Below are 23,795 nucleotides of genomic sequence, written 5' to 3' on the forward strand. Positions count from 1 at the left end.
CCCCCAGAGGATGTTCCACGAGATCGACCCCAGAGCCTGACACGGGGACGGGGGGCTGGGACAGGGGGACAGGGACCCCCCGGCAGCGTCCCCGTGTCCCCCAGGGCCAGAGCCTGGGCCAGGGCTCCTTCACCCTGTTACCAATGAGGGCTGGAGAGCGATTAAAAAATCCCCAGCAAGGGATCAGCAAAAACCAGATTTCATATTAAGCGCCAGCACGACCAAGTTCCTTGTCAAGAGTCCCTCTGCTCCTGACTGGACACTTCAGGCACACCAAGGAAACAAAGCAGCAACAAAACCAAACAAAATCCAGGCAATCCAACCAGAAATGAACCCAGAACTGCCCCTCTGTGTGTGTGTGTGTGTGTGTGTGTGTGACATAAGGACGGTGAGGGCAAGGATAAAAGGAATACGGCCCAAAAGCTTAACAGAGCTCAAACTTAACAGGACTTAACTTATACCTTGACCTGAACTGATCCTTCACAGTTTAGCAAAAGAACTGCATTTAACAGGATTTAACCTAACTTACAACCTACAACTCAATGATCTAACAGTGGAATAACACTTAACACTATTCAACTTAGCTTATCACTTCTATTAAACTGAACAATTTAGCAAGAGAACAACTCTTAGCAGCATTTAACTTAGCGTGGACCTCCTGACTTACCTACAGGCCTGACTGACTCAGCTCTGCAAGGCACTCAAGCCCCTCCGAGAGCAGCGTTTCTGCCACATTTGCCCAGCACAGGCACTCGTGTGTGCACACAGACACACAGAGTCAGTGCACGGCAGGGAAATGCTCCCTGTGGAGGCTTTGGCATCTCCCCAGGGGGCGAAGGCTTGAGCCTGGAGGAGTGGGGGGATCGGCCCAGGCTCCCTCGTTGTTCGGGGATGCCCGAGTGCAGCAAACGGGAGAGTTCCCGGCTGGGAGAGGCCCCACTCCGAGGGAGTCGCTGGCCCGGGAGAGCTCCCAGGGGCTCCTTTTGGAGCTGTTTGCAGGGCCCCAGGAGAGGGGCTTCAGTGCCAGCAATGGTTCATCCTGGCTGCACTCGGCATCAGCAGCTTTCTTTGGCAGTGGGAGAACAGGGACTTTGTGCCACCGAGGGACCAAAACCAGTTCCCAGGGCTGCTCCTAGAGAAACCAGGAGCTGGCTGGGCAGCAGCAGTGCCTGGGGCAGACAGTGTTTGTGATGAGCTGCAGAGGAGCTGAGCCCAGGGCCTGATGGCCGAGGCCGAGCCCCAAGGAGCATTTCTCAGCTGGCAGGGCGGCCTGAGAAGGGGAGGGGGGAATGCAGCAGCACAGGGCCATGGAACCAAGGGAGCACTGTGACACTGCGGGGCCCTGTGAGACCAAGGGAGCACTGTGACACTGTGGGGCCCTGTGAGACCAAGGGAGCATTGTGACACTGCGGGGTCTCATGGAATCATGGAGAGCACTGGGACATTGCTGGGCCTCATGGAACCAAGGGCACTGTACTGACGCTGTGTGGCTCCATAGAATGTAGGGATCATTGTGACACTGAGAGGCCCCATCAAGTCAAGGGTCCATTGTGACACTGCGGGGCCTCGTGGAACTGTGGAGACCATGATGGCACTTTGGGGTGTCATGGGCCCAAGGGGGTATTGTGACACTGTGGGACCCCATGGTGCCAAAGGTCCATTGTGACATTGCAAGGCCTGATGGAACCATGGAGAGACCATTAGGACACTTCACAGCCTCATGGAACAACCAAGGGACCATTGGGACACTGCGAGGCACCATGGAACCAAGGGGATCCTTGTGGCACCTCTAGAGCCCATGGAACCAAGGGGATCCTTGTGGCACCTCAGGGCCTCATGGCAGCAAGGGACCATTGGGACACTGTCGGGCCCCATGGAGCCCAGGGAAGATGGACCAGGTCTGGCTGGCTTGGCCTCCCAGGGGCCACCTGACAGGTCTGGCTGATCTTGGGATGTCAAGGGCTGCCTCTCATCAGCTCCTGCAGCACTGCAGCTCCGTGCTTTCCTTGCTATGGGAAAGAACCATCCCTCCTTTCATACGGTCATTGCCAAAATTGATAGTCTGCCTGAAAAATTTCCTCTATGTGAGGGTATCTCTCACAAAAAACCTGCCAGCTCTGGCTGGCCTTGGCCTCTGGTGGTTACCTCATCTGCCCCTGAAACAGTGGGGCTCTGTCCCTTCCTTCCTATGGAAAAGCACTGGCCTTCTTGTCCAGTGACCATGGCTAAAATTAGAACTGGCCTCCCAAATTCAGTCTATCCAAGGATTGCTCCCAGACAAAAGTAGCCAGGACAGGCAGCTTGGGCTGGCCCTGTCTAATGCCGCCAGCTGGGCTACGGGGTGTTCCCAGGAGCTGCACTAAAGCCGGATAGCTCAGCTCTAAGGAGAGCCAGTCTGCCTGAGCTCTAGCAGCGCCTCCAGCCTGCGCCTTAGCAAGCCTTCAGTGATATTCAGCTTTAGTGATTTTCAGCTCGTGAGTGATTTCAGCTCTTGGGCTTGCTGGGCTCGGCTGGGGCATGCAGCAGGCATTGGGTAGACGTGGGAAAAGAGAGGAGAGCTCTGTATGAGGCTCCGAGCAGATGTCTTTATTGGTCTTCTTTGTAGCTCTTCCACGAAGGGTCTCGAAGGTCTCAGGGACAGCGGCTCTAGTGAGCCGTGCAGAAACAGGGGTTTATATAGGGCAAAGGAGGATTGAGAATTGTCCAATGGTAAGGGTTAAAGGAAAGTGACCTATAGCCTTACAGAGAGATAAGCAAGGGTCCGAGAGCGGGAGAGAGGGGCTCCTAAGGTTCAGTCCTCACGACTCAGCATTTTGCCTGTCCTAGGCCTCTGAACGCCAAGGCGGGTTTGCAGGGCCTGCGCCTGCTACACCTGTCCTCTGGAGATTTCCTTAGACTAGGGGCTGAATGTTTTCATTTGGAAACACTTTGGAGACGGCCCAGAGATCTCCCAAGGTGGTGTTTGGAGGCCTTGGGCACATGAGCATGTATAGGGACAAAGGAGCTCTGTGCTCAGTGGGGTGGAGGCTGAGGACAGTGGAGGAGACCCATGAGAGTGTTTAAAGAGCCATTTCAGAGATGGGGGATCCTTTGGACATAGTGGAAAACAGCCAGAGAGAGAAAGAGTTAATGCCAAGTGCCGCTGGGGAGGCCCAGACTGGGCCCCAGGAGAAAGGAATTTCCCTGCCAGGGCAGGGCTGGGGTGCAACACGTGCCCAGAAGGAGCCTGGAGCAGCCCAAGGCTTTGTGTGGGCAGGCAGAGGCAGCAGGAGGCAGAGCTGTCAGCAGAGGAAGGGGCCGGCAAGGTGGGGCAGCCGGGGGGTGACGACAGCCTGCAGGGACAGAGGCCAGGGCAGGGACACCGTGGCACAGCCTGGGCTGCACAGGGCACAGGGATGGGCAGCAGCTGCAGGGCCCTGGCAGAGCCAACTCCTGCAGCACTTTGGCCACGGCTGCTGGCCCTGGGCCGGAGGCCACGAGGGGACAAGTGACCCCTGCAGCCTTGGGGCCTCAGTGCCTCCTTGGCCATGCTCAGCAGCCTGGCAGGGGCCGCCCCACGGTCCTGCCCTTGGCATTGCCCATCCCCACATGCCAGTGCCCATCCCGGGAAGAGCCCTGAGCCAGGAGGGAGGGACAGGATCTGCCTGGCCAGGGGCTGGGGCTCAGGCCTTGGCCCTTTGCATTCCTGAAACACATCCCCACCATTTCCCTCATCCAAGCCCTGGCACTCAGAGCAGCAGAGGAATGGAGTCACGGCCAATTGATTTCCAGGCAATCAGCGCCCGGCGCGGCTCTGACTCATCAGTGTCCGGGCGGGCCCGCAGCGCCCCGCGCTCCCCGCCAGCGGAATTTGGGCAGGGGGGAGGTGACCCTGGCCATGGGCATGGGGCGGGCGGGGGCAGCTGGGGCCGCACTGGGGGCACTGGTGCCGCTGGGAGCCCCCCCGGCCGCGGGGGGCGCGCTGAGAAGGGCGCCGGGGGCCCCAAATTAAACCAAGGGGCCGTCGGGACCCCCAAACGGAGCAGGAGGGGCCTGGAACCCCCAAAACCGAGCACGGGGGAGGGGACTGGGCACTGGGACAACGATGGGGAAGGGGCGGCAGAGCGCGGGAAAAGAGGGGATGAGACCCCCAAACAGGATCCAGCCAGCTTGGTGGGGCCGCCTTTAGCCCTGGCTGGGAGCCAAAGAAGCCAAGGGCAGCCAATGCTTTTTCCCAGCCCGTGCCATCCCAGCCCATGCGATCCCAGGCTCTGCTATCGCAGTCCATGTGGTCCCAACCCATATTTGATCCCATTCCATGTTTGATCCCATTCCATGTTTGATCCCAGCCCATGTTTGAGCCCAGTCTGGGTGGTCCTGCACGCACTCCCAGGGTCTGGAATTGCAGTTCCCAGCCAGGAAAAAATGTTCCTGCCCTTGAACTTCCTTCCTATCCTCTCAACAAATTACAATAAAATTATTAATCAATAAATTACGCATCATGAAATAAGTTATGATAAAAATGAAATATAATAACTTGAAATCTTCCTTACAATACTCCAATAATTATTCAAGCCAAAAAAACTATTACTGTAACATTACCAATACATATAAATAAACACATTATATACCAAGAAATAACTTTTGAAAGTTTTAATTCAATATTAATCTACTTTAGATAAAAAAATATCTAAAACAACTAACAAACAATCTGACACACCTTACTAAAACAATTCCAATTACAAATATGCTAATCAAAAAACCAAACACCATCAAAATTTCTCAAACATTTTAACCAAACAATTAAACTTTAACAACACCCTCGAGTACTCTAAACCAATTAAAATTATTCTCTAAAAATTTATTTGTCGGTGGGTGGTTTTACTTGGATATTGGTTTTGGATTGTTTGTGTTGGATGATGTAAAAAATGGGATTTTTATAAGAATTTAATCATCTGAGAAGGAGGCACTCTGCAAACAGCCGACTCAGAATGAACAGGACAGAAATCAGTAAGGGCTTCCCTTACCGGTGCCTCCGTTGGTGTTGGGTCAAGTGAGAGCTCCTGGAGAAGCTCTTCCCACACTGGGGACACTCGTAGGGCCTCTCCCCAGAGTAGATGCGCCGGTGGGTGATGAGGGTGGAGTTGTGCCTGAATCCCTTCCCACAGTCGGGGCAGCGGAAGGGCCTCTCCTCTGAGTGAATCCAATAGTGCTGGAGGAGATGGGAGCTGATCCGAAACCTCTTCCTGCACTGATCACACTCGTAGGGCCTCTCCCCAGTGTGGATCGTCTGGTGGACAATCAGGTTGGAATGCTGGCTGAAGCTCTTCCCACACTCCCCACACTCAAAGGGCCTCTCCCCAGTGTGGGTCCTCTGGTGCTGGATCAGGCTGGAGCTCCGGCTGAAGCTCTTCCCACACTCCCCACACTCGTGGGGCCTCTCCCCAGTGTGGATGCGCTGGTGCCTGACAAGATGGGCGTTGTGCCTGAAGCCCTGCCCGCAGTCGGGGCAGCGGAAGGGCCTCTCCTCTGTGTGCGTGCGCTGGTGCACCAGGAGATCAGAGCTGGTCTTAAACCTCTTCCTGCACAGATCACACTCGTAGGGCCGTTCCCCAGTGTGGATCCTCTGGTGCCTGATCAGCTAAGAGTTCCGCCTGAAGCCCTTCCCACACTCCACGCACGTGTGGGGCTTCTCCCCATCATGGAGCTGCTCATGGAGCACCAGCTCCGAGCTCTGGCTCCATCTCCGGCCGCCTTCCCGGCCCAGGCTGGGTCTTTCCCCCTCAGATCGCCGCCATCTGCCTTTGCAGCCCCTCCTCGTGCAGCATCTCGGGGCCTTTTCCTCCCCGTTGGTTTCCTGCGCCGTGGAGCCGCTCCAAACGGCCTCTGCCACGAGCTTCTGCCCCGGGGATTTGTCCTCCCTGCTCTCCAGCCTCAGCTCCTGCTCTGGGGGAGGAAGGACAAGCAGAGGATGGCATTTGCCTCCGGGCCACAGGCAAGGGCAAGGAGATGCCCCAGGGCGTCCCCGGCACAGGGGCTGTGCTGCAGCCGGGGCCGTGCTGGGCTGGGAGATGGAGCAGGACACAGGGGCAAAGGGGCACTGACTTCCTCCTCACCTGCCTGCGTGTCCTGGGGCATCTTCCTCTTCCTCACAGCCTCCCAGGGCTTGGCAATGGGAAATCCTGGTTTGGGGAAAACAAGGGATGAGCATGGTGAGTTTGAAGGTCCCTATGCCCAAGTCCAGCTCTACAAGCCACCAGCCATCTGGGCTCCAGAAAAACCTCCCCCACACCAAGATTCAGCCCTGGAAAAGCCTCCGAGGAGTTCCCTGGTCTCTGTACCCTCCCCTCTGGTGTTCAGGGTTCCCCCTGTCCCAGCTGCTGGGGTCACACTTGCATTGGGGGTCCCCCTTCTCCTGGGTGCCCACCCTGCCCAGGCTGCTGGCAGTCCCAGCAATCCCAAAAGCTCCCCCCTCTCTGCTCTCCCCATGCAGGGATGCCGGGGCTTTTTGGGCTCCCTTTTGGGCTCCCTTCTCCCCTCACTCTCTGCTTTGGGCTGCAGGGGCTCCAAGGAGTCCCCCCTGTCCCTCTCCGGGCTCTTGAGGCTCCCGCCAATGGCGCCGCTCCCCCCTCTCTGGGCTCCCCACTTTGGGCTCCTGGGGGACACAGGGCTCTGCTCCTCCAGGCTGCCTCTGCCGGCAGCCGCCACCGGCACCCCCAATGTCCCCCCAAGGGGCCTTTCCCGCTCAGCTTGGACTGCTGCATTCTCCAAACATCCCCCAAAATCCCAACTGGGAACAACTGGGAGTGACTGGCTGCATGCTGGGGGTGACTGGAAACAACTGGGCTTATACTGGGATCAACTGGGATCATGCTGGAGGTGACTGGGATCGTCCTGGCAGTCAGTGCCACTACTCTGAGGCTGACTGGGAGTGCTTGGCAGCAAATGGGATCCTACTGAAACAAACTGGGACTGACTGGGAACATGCTGCAGGGAACTGGGCGACACTGGGAGTGACTGGAACAAAAGGGAGGGTGCAAGAGAGCAACTGGAACCACGTGGAGCACAACTGGTTGATACTGGCAGCGACTGGGAGCACACTGGGCTCACATTTGGATCATACTGGGAGGGACTGGACTGACACTGGGAGGATCTGAGAGTGACTGGGAACACACCCTGCACATCATCCCCCACACTGGGCCTGACTGGGAGCAACTGGGAGCACGCTGGGAGCAAATGGCATCAGACTGGGACTGACTGGCTTGATCCAGGAAGCAACTGGAACCATGCTGGAGGCAGCTGGGACCATACTGGGAGAGACTGGGAGCAACGGGGATTATACTGGGACCACCCTGGGAGGGCTGGCATGTGACTGGGATCAAACTGGAGCTTCCTGGGATCATCCTGGGGTTGAAACCGAGCAACTGGGATCCCACTTTGGGCTACTGGGAGCAGCTGAGAGAAACTGGGATCATGCTGCAAGCAAACTGGAGCAACTGGGAAGGACTGGATGCACACTGGAGGCAACTGGGATATTCTGGGCATGACTGGGGGATCACACTGGGATCACTGACACCTTACTGGGGCCACTGGCAGTGCCTGGAAATGACTGCAGACATGCTGGGGGCAACTGGGATATACTGGGAGTGTCTGTGACCATCCTGGGGGGACTGGAACCTCCCTGGGAACAACTGGGACCATGCTGGGGAGAACTGGGACCACCCTGGGGGCAACTGGGAGTGAGGGGGACCATGCTGGGAGGGACTGGGATCATCTGAGGAGTGACTAGGACTATAGCAGGGGCAACTGGGTTCTACTGGGACCATACTGGGAGGGTCTCTAACCACAGTGGAGTGATGGAACCACACTGGGAACAGCTGGGCCCATGCTGGGAGCAACTGGGATCACAATGGAGGCACTGGGATCAGACTGGGAGGTTCTGGGAGCAACTGGGATTAGACTGCAAGTGACTGGGATCATTCTGGAGTGGCTGCAATCATACTGGGATTACAGTGGATGTGAAAGGAACCTGACTGGGGGTTACTGGGAACTACTGGGCCCATGCTGGGAGGAAAATGTGAACACATTGGGATCAACTGGGATAAGCTTGGAGGTACTGGAACCATGTTGAGAGGACTGAGACCACAACTGGGGAAACTGGGATCACGCTGGAGGCAACTGGGAAAAACTGGGAGCGTCTGAGGCCATACAGATGGTGACTGGGACCAGACTGGGAGTGACTGGGAATGTGCTGGTGGAACCGGGAACACGCTGTGGGCATGTGGGAGTGACTGGGGACCAGCTGGGAGAGACTGGGATCATAGTGGGAGTGACAAGGACTATGTTAGGGGAGGATCGGGAGACCTGGGAACACATGAGATCAAAGCAGGAGGAACTGGGAGCAACTGGGACCTTGCTGGGAGCAAATGGCATCATCACAGGGAATGACTGGGCTCATCTTGGGTGTGCCGAGGAAACTGGGGCACACGGGGGGGCCAACTGGGCTCATACTGGAAGCAGCCACTGCCGGCCCCGGGACCCCCAAAAACACCTCCCGGGGACCCCCCGTGTCCCCCCGAGGGCCATCTGCGGCTCGGCTTTGCAGCCCTGCCAGCTCCAAACATCCCCCCCAAAAAACCCCAAAGCCAGGCACCCCCCGGCAGATTTGGGCCCAGCTCCCCCTGCCCGGGCACCTGCGGCACGGGGGGCGATGCTCCCGGGGCTGCGGCCACTTCAGGCAGCGCCAGAGGCACCAGATTCCTTCTGTCCCCTTCTCCTGCTCTTCCTGCTGCCGCTCGGCCTCTTCCTCCCTCCCTCCTCCTCCTCCCCGTTCCCCAAGGCCCAACCCTGAGGGGAAAGGGGGCAAGGAAAGGGCGGGAACCGTGAGGGGAAAGGGCCGGGGCCAAGGGGACGCGCGGCTCCAAAAGGGCCCGGGTTGGCTCTAAATCACCCAAAAGGGCCTCAAATGCAGCTGAAATTAGCCAGCTGTGGCCGAACATCAGCCAAAGAGGATTTAAATTATCCAAAGGGGTCTAATACCCAACCAAAGGGGCCTAGAATTGCCCAAACTGGTTTACACCTCCCTCAAAATGGCCTAAAATCACCCTTAAATCTCCAAAATGCACCTAAAATCCACGCTGCACGTACCTGCTTCAGCCTCAAATCTCCCGAATGAGCCTCAAATTCATCCGGCTTTGTCAGAAATCACCTAAGTTGACCTAAAATCACCCACACGTGCCTGAAACCAACACAAGAGGGCCTAAAGTCAACCTAAATGACTTCGTTTGGTGTAAAGTTACCCAAAGAAGCAAAAAATCTACTCAAATGAGCCCAAAATCACCAAAACCAGAGACCTAAAATCACTCACCCAGGATTAAATTCACTCACATGGGTGTAAAATCATCCAAAGGGATCCCAAATCCCGCCTCAACCCCACCAGATTGGGCCGAAATTCAGCCAAAGGGGCCTCAAATGCCCCCGCACAGGCTGGGGATCCCTGGCGGCAGCTGAAGCCCAGCCTAAAGCTGCCCCGCCCGGCCCAAAACGCCCCCGAGGGGCCGAGCCCGAGGCCGAGCCCGGCAGCGGCTCCGCGCTCGCTCCGGGCCCTCCGCGCTCGCTCCGGGCAGTTTTGGCCGCGGCCCCGGACGGGCCCGGGCGGGACTGGGAGGGAGCAGGGAGGGCTCGGCAGGGCTCGGCCATTTGGGGCTCGCTTGGCCTCGGGCCGTTGTGCTGGGAGTTGAGGGGCAGTCGCTGTGGGCTGTGCACACAATGATTGCCTTTGGGGCAGCTGGGCAATTTCGGGGGGTTGTGGATTCTGGGGGGTTCTATCGGTGCTTTGAGGGGGGGTGTTTTTCTGGGAGAGTTTGGCGGTTTATTAATTTTTTTGGTGTCTTTTTTAAATTCGGGGGGTTTTACTGGGATTTTGGGGGATTTTGTGGGGTTGTCTGGAATTTTTGGGTGGTTTTATTGGAATTTCTGGGGGATTTTGGGAGCCTTACTGGAATTTTGCAGGTGTTTAGATGGATTCTTTTGAGGTCTAGGTTGTTTGAGGAATTTTGGGGCTTTTTTTTGTGGAATTTTTTGGGTTTTGTGGGTGTTGCCAGGATTCTTTGGGTCTTGGGAGGATTTGTGGAGCTTCTGGGGGCTTTGGGGACATTTATGGGGGATTTGTGAGATTTAATTGGGATTTTGGAGAGTTTGTTGGGATTTCAAGAGATTTTGTGGGCTTTTATTGGGATTCTAGGATGTCCTAATGGGATTCTGTGAGATTTAATTGGGATTTCATGGGTTTTATTTGACTTTTGGGGCTTTTAAGGAGATCTTGGGGCCTCTCAGCCTTCCCTATACCCAGGTATAAACCCAAAGCCTCCCCCCAAAATTCCACTAAAACCCCACAAATCCCCTAAGCATCCCAATGAAACCCTCCAAAACCCCAGAGAATCCCACAAAATCCCAGTGGAACTCACCAAAATTTAAAAAGAACTCCCAAAAATTTCAATGAATCCCCCCTCAAAAAAAACCAAAAAAACAAACAAAAAACAACCCCAATAAAATCGCCAAAAAACCAAAACGCCCCAAATTAACAAAAGTCCCCAAAATTCTGTAACCCCCCCAAAAAACCCAATAAATCTCTCCAAACACCCCAATAGTTCCCCCTAAACTCCAAACAAAATTCTCCAAAGCCCAAAAAAGCCGCCCCAGAATCCCCAAAAACCCACCCCAAACCCCAGAATCCCCCCACACTCCCTGGGGCCGTCCTGGCTCAGGGGCACCGGCCGGTGGAACAGGAGCCGCTTCAGGGGGCCCTCGGAGCTTTTTGGGGAGGGGGCACCATGGGAGACCCCCAAAAACGGGGGAGGGGGAGTCTCTGTTGTGCCCCCTCCCAAAAAAAAACCCCAGACCCCCGTTCAGGGTGGGCCTGGGAACCCCCGGTACCCCCAAATCTCCCCCAGGACCCCTCCAGGAACCCCAAACCTCCCAGACTCCACCTAAGGTTGGCCCAGGACCACCCTGGCCTCCCAAACCCCCCCCCCCCCATTACCCTTAGACCCCCCAGTTCCCCGCAAAATTGACCCCAGACCTACTTGAGACTCCCCAAATCCCATCAGACTGCCCCAAATCCCTCTCAGACCCCTCAATCCCCCCAAACCCAATAAAATCTCCTCAGACTCCCCTAAATGCCCCCCAGACCCACCTCAGAAACCTCCAGATCCCCTCAGAAACCCCCTCAGTTCCTCTCGCAATCCCTCCAAAATCCCCTCAGACCACCTCAATTCCCCTCAGATCGCCCTAAACCCACCTGAGAACGCTCCAGACCCTGTCAAGCTTCCCCCAAAGCTCCCTAGAGCCCCCTCACTCCCCCCCAAACCCACCGCACACCCCCTATTCCCTGTCACAGCCCCCCAGGTTCCCCCGGCCCCACCTCAGCTCCGCCTCAGCAGCTCTGACCTCAACATCTCCCGCCTCCACCGCGCGCGCGGGCTCCCCCAGCCAATCCCTGCGCCGCGCCCCGAACCAACCAATCACCGCGCCGCACTTCCCCGAACCACCCAATCACCGCGCGGCTCCCCTCAGCAACGCCCGCCTCCGCCGCGCCGCTGCAGCCAATCAGAGGCGAGCCGCAGGCGGCGCCCCTCGGCCGCCGGGGCCGGGCCCCCGGGGGGTCTGGGGAGGGGCCGGGGGCGCTGAGGCGGCACCGGGGGCCGGGAGGGGTCTGGAGCGGGGCTCTGGGAGGGGTCGGGGGGGTTTGGGGAGGGGTCGTAGGGAGCTCTTTGGGGGGTCTGGGGGAGGGGTTTTGGGGGGCCTGGAGTGTCCTGGGCCGGGTTTGGGAGGGGCTGGGGGGTCCTGGAAGGGTCCTGGGGGGATCTGGGGAGGGGCCTTGGGAAGTGTGAGATACAAAGCTGTGTTTCGTGTCAGGTACATACAGGCAGCATGTGTGCTTGTGATTGTTATATGTATGGAAACTGATCATGGGACGGTTAAAGGATGAATTCTAAAAAAATAACTGAGGGAGTAAAGCATGGAAGAAGGCCTTTAAACTTATCCTTTGTTTGCAATTAACTTTTATAGCATCTGAAATAAAGCTTTAAGGATTTTGCTACTAGACAGGAACTTTTTGCACGTAGCTAAGGATTAAACAGCTTTGCAATAATAACCTTTTGAAGTATAATTTTAGAATATTGCTTGTAGTAAGGAACTTTGAAAATATAAGTTTAGAATATATGTAAAGGAAACATGCTTATTTCAGCACCTTAGCAAAACAGTAAAAAGCAGCTTGAGAAAGGAAGATGAACATCAACCCAAGGATTGATGGCTTCGACCAAGGGAAGCTGGACATCACTGCTATGAGATTTATAGTCCTTGCAATTAAAAGGTGGGCCCACATCTGGAGTCTGGACCGCACCAGCTGGAAGACCTCTTTCTTCTTTCGGAAGTCGGACCCCACTCCCAGGAGTATCTGGGAATACTCCTTTCTGGGGTACATCCTGAGAAAAACTAACTCACAATAGTGTATAGAATTGTGACGTAAAAATCGGGAATAGAAACTGCTGAAAAAAGCTTATGTGCACCCCTATAAATATCTGTACGCCCCAACCATCGGTGTGCAGTTGGAGGGAAAACTTCCCCCACTGTACCCAGCGCTGTTTTGCTCATACTTTACCACATTAATTAATAAATTGATTGCTGCTTGAATATTGGCCTAGTCAAGCTTCATATTTATAACAGGCCGGAAAAAGGCTGAGTTGGTGCCAGATAAGGGGGTGCAGGGGGGTCTCAGTGCCGGGCAAAGGGGGAAAAGGGCGTCTCGGCTCTCAGGAATGGGGGTGCAGGGGGGCTCAGGGTCACAAAAATGGGAGAGCAGGGACTGGGAGAGGCAGAAGGGAGTTCCAGGGGGGCCTCGAGCCCAGGAAAGGGGAGTCCAGGGTTTCCCAATAAAGGAGGGAAACAGGGTGGGGACACCCGGGCTGTTCAGGAAGGGGGAGATCAGGGGGTCTCTGGTTTTGCAGAAAGGTGGGGCTGGGGGCCGGGAAAGGCAGGAATGGGGGTCCAAGGCGTTCCAGGGCGTCCCAGGGTCAGGCACACGGGAAGTCTGGAGGCTGGGAGCCATGGGATGGCCGGGAAAAGGGGAGCAGGGGCTCCTGATGCCCGGAAATGGGGGATTCAGGGGGGTCCCTGTGCAGGATAAGGGGAGCAGGGGGGTCCCGGTGCCGGCAATGGCAGCTCAGGGTCCCGGTGCCGGGGGTCCCGCTCCCCCCTGGCCCCCCAGGAGCGCCCCCAGCCCCAGCGCTGGAGCCATCGCGCTGCTCCCACTCACTGCCAGTGTGATCCCAGTAGAGCTCGGGCAGCCAGGAGCTGCTCCCAGGATGATCCCAGTACAGCCCAGTCACTGCCAGGGATCCCACTCCGGGCATGCCCCGGCCCCGCTCTGCCTTCCGACCTGTCCCGGCTCCAGCCCCGCTCCTGCCGCGGGCTGCGAGGGCTTCGGGAACCTTCGGGGAGGAGGAGGAGGGAGGGAGGAAGAGGCCGAGCGGCAGCAGGAAGAGCAGGAGAAGGGGACAGAAGGAATCTGGTGCCTCTGGCGCTGCCTGAAGTGGCCGCAGCCCCGGGAGCATCGCCCCCCGTGCCGCAGGTGCCCGGGCAGGGGGAGCTGGGCCCAAATCTGCCGGGGGGTGCCTGGCTTTGGGGTTTTTTGGGGGGGATGTTTGGAGCTGGCAGGGCTGCAAAGCCGAGCCGCAGATGGCCCTCGGGGGGACACGGGGGGTCCCCGGGAGGTGTTTTTGGGGGTCCCGGTGTGCGGGGCGGCAGAGCCCCGGCGGGGGCGGGGGGATGCGGGTCCCCCCGCGGTGGGGGTTGGGCTGCCCGGCCGGGCCCTCCGAGCTCCGCCGGGGCCGCGTGGGGACCGCGCGGGAGCGGCGGCAGCGGCGGGGGGACACCGGTTTAGGGGAGCCCCGGGAGAGCCGCGGCTGCCCCGAGCGGGAGCCCAGAGACAGGAGAGCCCCAGAAGGCAAAGCGGGGACCCCGAGAGGGGGGGACCCCTGGGATTGCCGGGACCCCGGCAATGGGGCTGCTGGGCTGGAGGGGCTGGATGGCCGGGAAAGGGGTTCGGGGGTGCCGGCAGTGGCTGCTCCCAATATGAGCCCAGTCCCTCCCAGTATGAGCCTGGTCACTTCCCCCCACTTCCTGCAGGATCCCTGTTGCTCCCAGTATGAGTCCAGTCCCTCCCAGTCATCTCCCCATGATGATGCCATTTGCTCCCAGCAAGGTCCCAGATGCTCCCAGTTCCTCCCGCTTTCATCCAGTGTGTTCCCAGTTCTCCCAATTCTCCCCTTGCATAGTCCTAGGCACTCCCAGTAGGATCCCAGTCTCTCCCAGCAGGGCCCCAGTCACTCCCACTTGCCCCCAGTGTGTTCCCAGTTCCCCCAGCTCATTCCCACTCACTCCCAGTCTGGTCCCAGTCACCACCCATATGGTCTCAGACACTCCCTGTATATCCCAGGCACCCTGCACATGCTCATAGTCATTGCCAGGCACTCCCAGTTACCTCATCGTGGTTCACTTGCCCCCAGTTTTCTCCCAGTTGCTCCCAGTTCCTCTAATGATGTCCCCAGTTGGCTCCCAGCATGGCCCTGGTCACTCCCAGTAACCCCCGTCAGGTCCAATCACACCCACTGTAATCCCAGTATGATTGTAGCCACTCCCAGTGTGATCCCAGTCTGATCCCAGTGCCCCCAGTGTGATCCCAGTTGCTCCCAGCATGGGCGCAGCTGTTCCCAGTGTGGTTCCATCACTCCACTGTGGTTACAGACCCTCCCAGTATGGTCCCAGTTGAACCCAGTTGCCCCTGCTATAGTCCCAGTCACTCCCCAGATGATCCCAGTCCCTCCCAGCATGGTCCCACTCACTCCCAGTTGCCCCCAGGGTGGTCCCAGTTCTCCCCAGCATGGTCCCAGTTGTTCCCAGGGTGGTTCCAGTCCCCCCAGGATGGTCAAGACACTCCCAGTATATCCCAGTTGCCCCCAGCATGTCTGCAGTCATTTCCAGGCACTGCCAGTGGCCCCAGTAAGGTGTCAGTGATCCCAGTGTGATCCCCCAGTCATGCCCAGAATATCCCAGTTGCCTCCAGCGTGCATCCAGTCCTTCCCAGTTGCTCCAGTTTGCTTGCAGCATGATCCCAGTTTCTCTCAGTTGCTCCCAGTAGCCCAAAGTGGGATCCCAGTCGCTCGGTTTCAACCCCAGGATGATCCCAGGAAGCTCCAGTTTGATCCCAGTCACATGCCAGCCCTCCCAGGGTGGTCCCAGTATAATCCCCGTTGCTTCCAGTCTCTCCCAGTATGGTCCCAGCTCCCTCAGCATGGTTCCAGTTGCTTCCTGGATCAAGCCAGTCAGTCCCAGTCTGATGCCATTTGCTCCCAGTGTGCTCCCAGTTGCTCCCAGTCGCTCCCAGTCAGGCCCAGTGTGGGGGATGATGTGCAGGGTGTGTTCCCAGTCACTCTCAGATCCTCCCAGTGTCAGTCCAGTCCCTCCCAGTATGATCCAAATGTGAGCCCAGTGTGCTCCCAGTCGCTGCCAGTATGAACCAGTTGTGCTCCACATGGTTCCAGTTGCTCTCTTGCACCCTCACTGTCATTCCAGTCACTCCCAGTGTAGCCCAGTTCCCTGCAGCATGTTCCCAGTCAGTCCCAGTTTGTCCCAGTAGGATCCCATTTGCTGCCAAGCACTCCCAGTCAGCCTCAGTGTAGTGGCACTGACTGCCAGGATGATCCCAGTCACCTCCAGCATGATCCCAGTATAAGCCCAGTTGTTTCCAGTCACCCCCAGCATGCAGCCAGTCACTCCCAGTTGCTCCTGGCATGATCCCAGTTGCTCACAGCTGCTCCCAGTAACTCTCAGCATAATCCCAGTCATTCCCAGTATATCCCTTTTGCCCCTACCATGGTCTCAATTGCCCCAATAGGCTCCTGCTCACTCCCAGTATGATCCCAGTCTGATGTCACCACAAACCCAGTCCAGTCCCAGTCACTCCCAGTACGATCCCAGTGTGATCCCAGTGCAGCCCAGTCCCTCGCAGTGCTGCCAGTGCTGGGTCCCGCAGCCCTCTGTGCGTTCCCCGCTGCCGGAGGTGCCGAGAGGAGCCCCAAGGGCTGGCAGTGCCCGGGCAGGGTCCCCAGCCTGGCCCAGTTTGGATGTGCAGCGCCCAGTTTTCCCAGTTTGCCTCTCCTCTTGCCCGGGCCGGGTTCCCCCGCCCGCAGCGGCTGCGAGCAGCCGAGAGCCCCGCGCTGCCCGTGCCGAGCTGTGCCGGCTCCATCGCCGCTCCTGGCGCGGCTGCGAGGGCTCCGGGAACGGGGCAGCGAGGGTGTGGCTGCTGCTGGGGAGGAGGAGGAGGAGAGGAGGGAGGGATGAAGGCGGAGAAGGAGGTGGGGATAAGGCAGAGGAGGAGGAGGGGTTAGGAGGGAGGAGGAGGGAGGAGGGGTTAGGGAGGAGGAGGAGGAGAAGGGATGCAAGGGGAGGGAGATAAGAAGGAGGTCGGGATAAGACAGAGGAGGGCGGATGGAAGAGGAGGAGTGGGAGGAAGAGGAGGGGCAAAGGCGGATCGAGGAAAGCAGAAGGAACCACGTGGTCGAGCCCTCCCTGAATTGGCAGCCCCCAGCTGTGGGATCATCGCCCCCCATCCCGCAGGTGAGCAGGGAGGGGGAGCTCGGCCCAGATATCCCCGGGGGGTCCCCGAGTTGGGTTTTTTGGGGATGTTTGGAGAATGCAGCAGTCCAAGGCTGAGCGGGAAAGGCCCCTTGGGGGGACATTGGGGGTGCCGGTGGCGGCTGCCGGCAGAGGCAGCCTGGAGGAGCAGAGCCCTGTGTCCCCCAGGAGCCCAAAGTGGGGAGCCCAGAGAGGGGGGAGCGGCGCCATTGGCGGGAGCCTCAAGAGCCCGGAGAGGGGCAGGGGGGACTCCTTGGAGCCCCTGCAGCCCAAAGCAGAGAGTGAGGGGAGAAGGGAGCCCAAAAGGGAGCCCAAACACCCCCGTGTAAGGGCCGGTCCGAAGTTTCCCTCATTTGCCTCATGCCCCTCGCAAGGACAGAGACTCAGCCTCTGAAGAGCCTGGCTGCAGTTCTGGCCTGGTGCAGGTGGATGCCTGCCAAGGCATTGTTTGCAGCTGTGCTTGCTGTGCCCACGCTGCACTGCTTCGGGCAGGGCTTGGCAAGGAGCGCCTTGCTCTGTACGCTTATAGCTGCTTCACGATCCCTGGTCACCACAGCAGCCCATGAATTCCCCACCTCTCGGCCAGATGCCACTGGCTTGAACTGTGGTGATCCTCCACGGATGATCCCTCATCTGCCTCACGAGCGCAGTCAAGGACGGAGATTGAAGCCCCCTCCCCAGGACTGAGACTGAGACCCTTAGAATTCTGACACGGGGCGCTGGGCTGGCTGCAGCGGGATGGCTGCCAAGTGTTGCCTGCAGGTGTGTTCGCTGGACCAAGACTGGTTTCCCGTGGCAGCCAGTCCTGAAACAATGGGCCCCGCTCACTGCTGGGACTGGTTTGTCCTGTTTGGAACTGGACTGTCCGGCCTTGTTGCCAGCTTATTCTCCACTGTCCTGTACCTCTTCCCTCCACTATAAAAGACCCCTGAGTTAACCAAAGATTTTGAGATTCTGTCAGATGTGATCAGAAGGAGCTGGGAGCCAGACCATGAAGATTTCGTCTCTCCGTTGGTGGCTATTCCTCCCCTCCTCTTTCTCTCTCTCTCTCTCTCTCTCCTTTTTTTCCTTTCTAATCCTTCTATCTCATCTGCTGTGGGCACTCAATAAAAGGTGCATTTGTTTGGATTGATACTGAAATTCCCCCTGCTGTGTGTCTTTTGCACTCTGAGGTTGGTAAAAGGAACCATCACGACCCCCGCTTGTACCAGCGGATCGTGACATCCCGGCACCCCTGCATGGGGAGAGCGGAGAGGGGGGAGCTTTTGGGATTGCTGGGACTGCCAGCAGCCTGGGCAGGGCGGGCACCCAGGAGAAGGGGGACCCCCAATGCAAGTGTGACCCCAGCAGCTGGGACAGGGGGAACCCCTGAACCCCAGTGCGGAGGGAGCAGGGACAGGGAACTCCTGGGAGGCTTTTCCAGGGCTGAATCTTGGTGTTTGGGAGGTTTTTCTGGAGCCCAGGTGGCCGGTGACTTGTAGAGCTGGACTTGGGCAGAGGGACCTTCAAACTCCATGTGCTCATCCTTTGTTTTCCCCAAACCAGGATTTCCCATTGCCAAGCCCTGGGAGGCTGTGAGGAAGAGGAAGATGCCCCAGGACACGCAGGCAGGTGAGGAGGAAGTCAGTGCCCCTTTGCCCCTGTGTCCTGCTCCATCTCCCAGCCCAGCACGGCCCCGGCTGCAGCACAGCCCCTGTGCCGAGGACGCCCTGGGGCATCTCCTTGCCTTTGCCTGTGGCCCGGAGGCAAATGCCATCCTCTGCTTGTCCTTCCTCCCCCAGAGCAGGAGCTGAGGCTGGAGAGCAGGGAGGACAAATCCCCGGGGCAGAAGCTCGTGGCAGAGGCCGTTTGGAGCGGCTCCACGGCGCAGGAAGGCAACGGGGAGGAAAAGGCCCGGAGATGCCGCACGAGGAGGGGCTGCAAAGGCAGATGGCGGCGATCTGAGGGGGAAAGACCCAGCCTGGGCCGGGAAGGCGGCCGGAGATGGAGCCAGAGCTCGGAGCTGGTGCTCCCTGAGCAGCTCCATGATGGGAAGAAGCCCCACACGTGCATGGAGTGTGGGAAGAGCTTCAGGTGGAACTCCGAGCTGATCCTGCACCAGAGGAGCCACACTGGGGAACGGCCCTACGAGTGTGATCAGTGCAGGAAGAGGTTTCCCACCAGCTCTGTTCTCCTCGTGCACCAGCGCATGCACACAGAGGAGAGGCCCTTCCGCTGCCCCGACTGCGGGCAGGGCTTCAGGCACAACTCTACTCTTGTCGTGCACCGGCGCATCCACACTGGGGAGAGGCCCCACGAGTGTGAGGAGTGTGGGAAGAGCTTCAGGCACAGCTCCAACCTGATCCTGCACCAGAGGACCCACACTGGGGAGAGGCCCTACGAGTGTGATCAGTGCAGGAAGAGGTTTCGGATCAGCTCCCATCTCCTCCAGCACTATTGGATTCACACAGAGGAGAGGCCCTTCTGCTGCCCCGACTGCGGGAAGGGATTCAGGCACAAATGCAACCTCATCACCCACCGGCGCATCCACACCGGGGAGAGGCCCTACGAGTGTCCCCAGTGTGGGAAGAGCTTCTCCTGCAGCTCTAACTTGACCCGACACCAACGGAGGCACCGGTAAGGGAAGCCCTGCAAGTGCCCCGAGTGCGGGAAGAGCTTCGTGCGCTGCTCCAGCTCCATCCCCCACTGGAGGAGCCATGCTTGGCAGAGCCCTGGTGACCCACATTCCCTGTGATCCATGCTGGGAACACACCTGCCTGCTTCTCCTCTTGGTTTGGCCTTAATTTTCCTCTGCTTCTTCTTCATGCCTTAAAAACAGCCAAGGTAGGGTTAAATGAAAGAAACTGATTAAAAATGTAAATAGTCCCATCATTTCACAGGCTGTTCAGGGGGAATTTCAGATTTGGGGACACATTGTCTGTGAGTGCTCCTGTTGCTGAGAGGCAAGAATTTGATCTCACCCTTCTTGTGTTGCTAATAACTCCTCCCTTGACCCAAACCCCAACTCCACCCCTGGGATACCCTATAAAAACCCCAGGGCCCTGCCTTTGCCCTGTCTTTCGGGGGTAAGAAATGGATTCTGGAGCTTTCTGAAACCAAGCCCTGTCTCGTTTGTTCCCGGCACCGGCAGCTGTAGCCTCCCTGGACACCATGAACTCTGGGGAATGGGGGCAGCCAGTGAGGGCATGTCCTGGATTGCAAGCTCAGTTTGTGTTGTGTTTGCCATCTGTCAGAGGTGGGGCAGTTATCTTCTGTTCATTGGGCAGTTTTCTTTCTCTCTTCCACAACCAATCCTCCCTCCAGGAGATATCTTCTGATAATGGGCAATTATTATTAATTATTTTCTTTTAATGGGCCATTTGGTGTCAGTGCATGGCTGATCAAATGACACCATGCCATTGGGAGATGCTCTGCCCAGGGGGAGGAGCCAAGCATTCCTTCCTGGATAGAATCTGAGGTTTGGAACGCTGCTGGCAGCCTTTTCCCACTGGATTCCAGAGGATCAGCTCTTTTCCCACTGGATTCCCAGAGGATCAGCCCTTCTTCACTGGATTCCCAGAGGAAGACCAGGCCCAGCTGCACCACCACTGGACCTTCAGAGGAAAACTCCACCCTTCTCCAGGATCCCTGCTCCAACAGAACCACGCCTGGCACTGCAGGAGGGCTGCAGCCACCACTGAATGGGACTGCTGCCAGCGCCCTGACCCACAGGGTGTCAGCTCCTGTTCTGACTCTGTCAGTGCTTTTGTTTGTACTACTGCATTTGTATTTCTAAGTTTTCCTAATAAAGAACTCCTGTTCCCATAGCTTTGCCTGAGAGCCCCTTAATTTCAAAATGATAACAATTCAGAGGGAGGGGGTTTGCAGTTTCCATTCCAGGGGAGGCTCCTGCCTTCCTGAGCAGACACCTGGCTTTTCAAACCAAGACAGGACAGCTCGACCGGCGCCCCGTAAGTCACCCCCTGATGGCTGCACCTTGTGGGAGCCCATCTTAAAAAGGAAGCCCCAAGAGCAGCATGGCAAGAGGCCAGGTTGAGAGTGACCTAAGAAACATGGGGGCGAAAAGCTTCTGGGGAGGGGAATTGCCAGTAAGGGGAGCAGCTTACTGGGACTGGGCCATGGGACCCACATCTACCATCACTCGGGGAGAGGTTTATTGTTATGGATACATATTATATTATTGGCTTTTCACAGATATTGAAATGGATTTCATATGTGTGGTGGTAAAGTAACTTTGTTCTGAAGATACAGTTTATATTTCTGTTGTTAATTAAGCTCAGTGGAATAGCTGCTTGTGCTAAAATGCCTGCTTGGATGGGATAACATCCAATGAGCACAGGATGAGGAACCTGTACAGATCTGCCAGCCATCAGCACTCACTGTCTGAAGGCAGAGTGGACCAAGGCCCGGAAACTGGAGGTGATAAGGATGGACTAAAACCACAGCCAAGGAATCTGCATGCTCTAAAAAGGCAGATCCAAGGAGGGGCCATGGAAAATACTTCTTAGAATATGTAAACTAGTTTATGGGTATGCATGAGTGTCTATGAATGTGCAACCGGCTGATGTAAGGGAAAAGGTATTTCAGGGGTAGGTAACCGGGTGCTCTTGGCTGAGTGCCACGGGGCTCTTGTCACTTTTCCCAACACGTCTGCTGCAGCTGATGGACAGTAAAGCCCTGGAGGCTCCTCATGGACGGTGATGGACGATTGCAGGCAGCGCCTCGATGCCCTGGATCAGCGGTGCCCCCTCCTGTGAGCCCCCACGTTTTCCAGTTTCTGTGAAGCTGCCTGTGAAAAGCACATTCACTCTCCTGAGAAAATGTAAAAAGTTCAGTAAAGGACAATGGGAGACCAGGAGCATGGAGCAAAGGTTATTACAGCCGGGTGCATCCTGGCACTCAGCCAGAGCACCCTGTTACCTTTGGGGATACCCCTGAAATACCTTTTCCCTTACATCAGCCTGTTGCATTAATGCTGCTGGCTGGGCTACGGGGTGTTCCCAGGAGCTGCATCAAAGCCGGAAAACTCAACTCTGAGGGGGGCTAGTCAGCCCAAGCTCTGGCAGCGCCTCCAGCCTGCACCTTAGCAAGCATTCAGTGATATTCAGCTTTAGTGATTCTCAGCTCATCAGTGATTTCAGCTCTTGGGCTTGCTGGGCTCGGCTGGGGCATGCAGCAGGCATTGGGTAGACGCGGGAAAAGAGAGGAGAGCTCTGTATGAGGCTCCGAGAAGATGTCTTTATTGGTCTTCTTTGTAGCTCTTCCACGAAGGGTCTCGAAGGTCTCAGGGACAGCGGCTCTAGTGAGCCGTGCAGAAACAGGGGTTTATATAGGGCAAAGGAGGATTGAGAATTGTCCAATGGTAAGGGTTAAAGGAAAGTGACCTATAGCCTTACAGAGAGATAAGCAAGGGTCCGAGAGCGGGAGAGAGGGGCTCCTAAGGTTCAGTCCTCATGATTCAGCATTTTGCCTGTCCTAGGACTCTGAACGCCAAGGCAGGTTTGCAGGGCCTGCACCTGCTACACCTGTCCTCTGGTGATTTCCTTAGACTAGGGGCTGAATGTTTTCATTTGGAAACACCTTGGAGAGGGCCCAGAGATCTCCCAAGGTGGTGTTTGGAGGCCTTGGGCACATGAGCATGTATAGGGACAAAGGAGCTCTGTGCTCAGTGGTGTGGAGGCTGAGGACAGTGGAGGAGACCCATGAGAGTGTTTAAAGAGCGGTTTCAGAGATGGGGGATCCTTTGGACATAGTGGAAAACAGCCAGAGGGAGAAAGAGTTAACGCCAAGTGCCGCTGGGGAGGCCCAGACTGGGCCCCAGGAGAAAGGAATTTCCCTGGAAACAGGTTCTGTTTGCAGCTTGGAGAAAGGACAGCTCAGACTGAGCCTGATGGGTCCAGCAAAGGTGATGCTGCTGCTGTCCATGGGCAGAGTGGCTGAAAGTGCATTAGGGATCTCCTGTGAACCTACTGATCACTAAAAGCAACAATTCAGATGTCTCAGGGACTTGTCAAAATACATAATCATCCTTTAATATTTATCCCCTGTTCCTGCCATTCTGGTATAGTAGGAAACTGAATACCAATTCTTTGGAAATTTCCTCATTTTTATCAAAATCCTTGTCCTGGACATATTCAGTTACTAATCAGACCCCCTGACCATGTCAGAGCTTCATAAGCATTTTATCTCCCCTGCACCAGAAAACTAAGAGTTGTACTCACAGAGTCTGTAGGCACTGGGTTGTCCTAGCTGTAGGAGATTGCTCCAGGAGCTGCAGCTGCATTGTCCTGCAGCCAGAGGTTCCTGTGCCAAGGGCTGGCAGGGATTCTGCCCCAGGCACTTCTCAGCACCTTCCCAGCCCTGACTGATTGAAGCTCTCTGTGCCTCTGTGCTGTGCCTGGGCTGGCCGCAGGCAGTGCCCCAGCCCTGCTGGGCTGGCAGAAGAGCTGTTCAGCAAGAGAAATGTGCTTTTGAAGCTCTTCTTGGTTACCAGGAGCTGCCTCTGTGCCAGCAGCCCAGCCCAGCTCAGCAGCACAGACACAGCACAAGGACTTTAATGACCCTCTGGGGCTTTGTGCTCAGGCCCTGAACATCAGTCCCTGAGAGGCAGCTGAAGAAACCTCTGCAGAACTCCAAGTCAGAATCACACTCCAAAGTTTCTTGGACTTTTAATGGATCCCACTGAGGGACACAACTGAGAAAGTGTCCCCAGGCTGTAGGCAGAGCAGAGAACTGCAGGCAGTGATGACAGGTGGGGACAAAGAGAAGCCAAGGCTTGGTGCCCTGGGGCACAGCAGGCTCTGTGCCACCAAGGGCTGGCAGGAGACACCTTGTCCTGAGGCACTGATGCCTCCTGGCACAGCCCCAGCCAGGCTGGCCCCTGGCAGCCCCTTGTCCTGCCCTCAGCTTCCCCCCCTAGCCCACATCCCAGTGGCCTCAAGGAGTCCCTGGGGAGCCTTGCTCAGCAATGGCCCTGGGGGTTCCTTCATGCTCCCAGGGACTGCAGGCTTTTCAAAGGACTTTGGCTTTTGCTTTTGCCTTGGAGTCTCTGAGAGCTTTCTGCAATCATGGCCGCCAATTCTCTGCTCTAATTAGTCCCTGGAGAGGCTTTGTCAGGAACA

General features: G+C 57.0%; 1 protein-coding gene and 1 pseudogene across 1 annotated transcript; one reads left to right on the forward strand and one right to left on the reverse strand.

Annotated features, from left to right (window-relative positions):
* Positions 1-23,795, reverse strand: part of LOC119696322 — a 2,199,709-nt pseudogene that overhangs the window by 412,686 nt on the left and 1,763,228 nt on the right.
* On the forward strand, positions 18,231-19,844 carry LOC119696368 (zinc finger protein 239-like). The gene is made up of 2 exons (XM_038126078.1): positions 18,231-18,285; positions 18,456-19,844. The coding sequence occupies exons 1-2, from the start codon at positions 18,264-18,266 to the stop codon at positions 19,292-19,294; spliced, it is 861 nt and encodes a 286-aa protein (XP_037982006.1). The 5' UTR covers positions 18,231-18,263; the 3' UTR covers positions 19,295-19,844.

This window comes from Motacilla alba, unplaced genomic scaffold (genome assembly GCF_015832195.1).
Source record: "Motacilla alba alba isolate MOTALB_02 unplaced genomic scaffold, Motacilla_alba_V1.0_pri HiC_scaffold_28, whole genome shotgun sequence".
Taxonomy (NCBI): Eukaryota; Metazoa; Chordata; class Aves; order Passeriformes; family Motacillidae; genus Motacilla; species Motacilla alba.

Excerpts from the sequence above, each read along its gene's own strand:
- LOC119696368 (XM_038126078.1), top strand. The coding sequence starts at position 18,264 with ATGCCCCAGGACACGCAGGCAG. Across the intron at positions 18,286-18,455 it reads GCCCCAGGACACGCAGGCAG|AGCAGGAGCTGAGGCTGGAG; the intron begins GTGAGGAGGAAG and ends TTCCTCCCCCAG.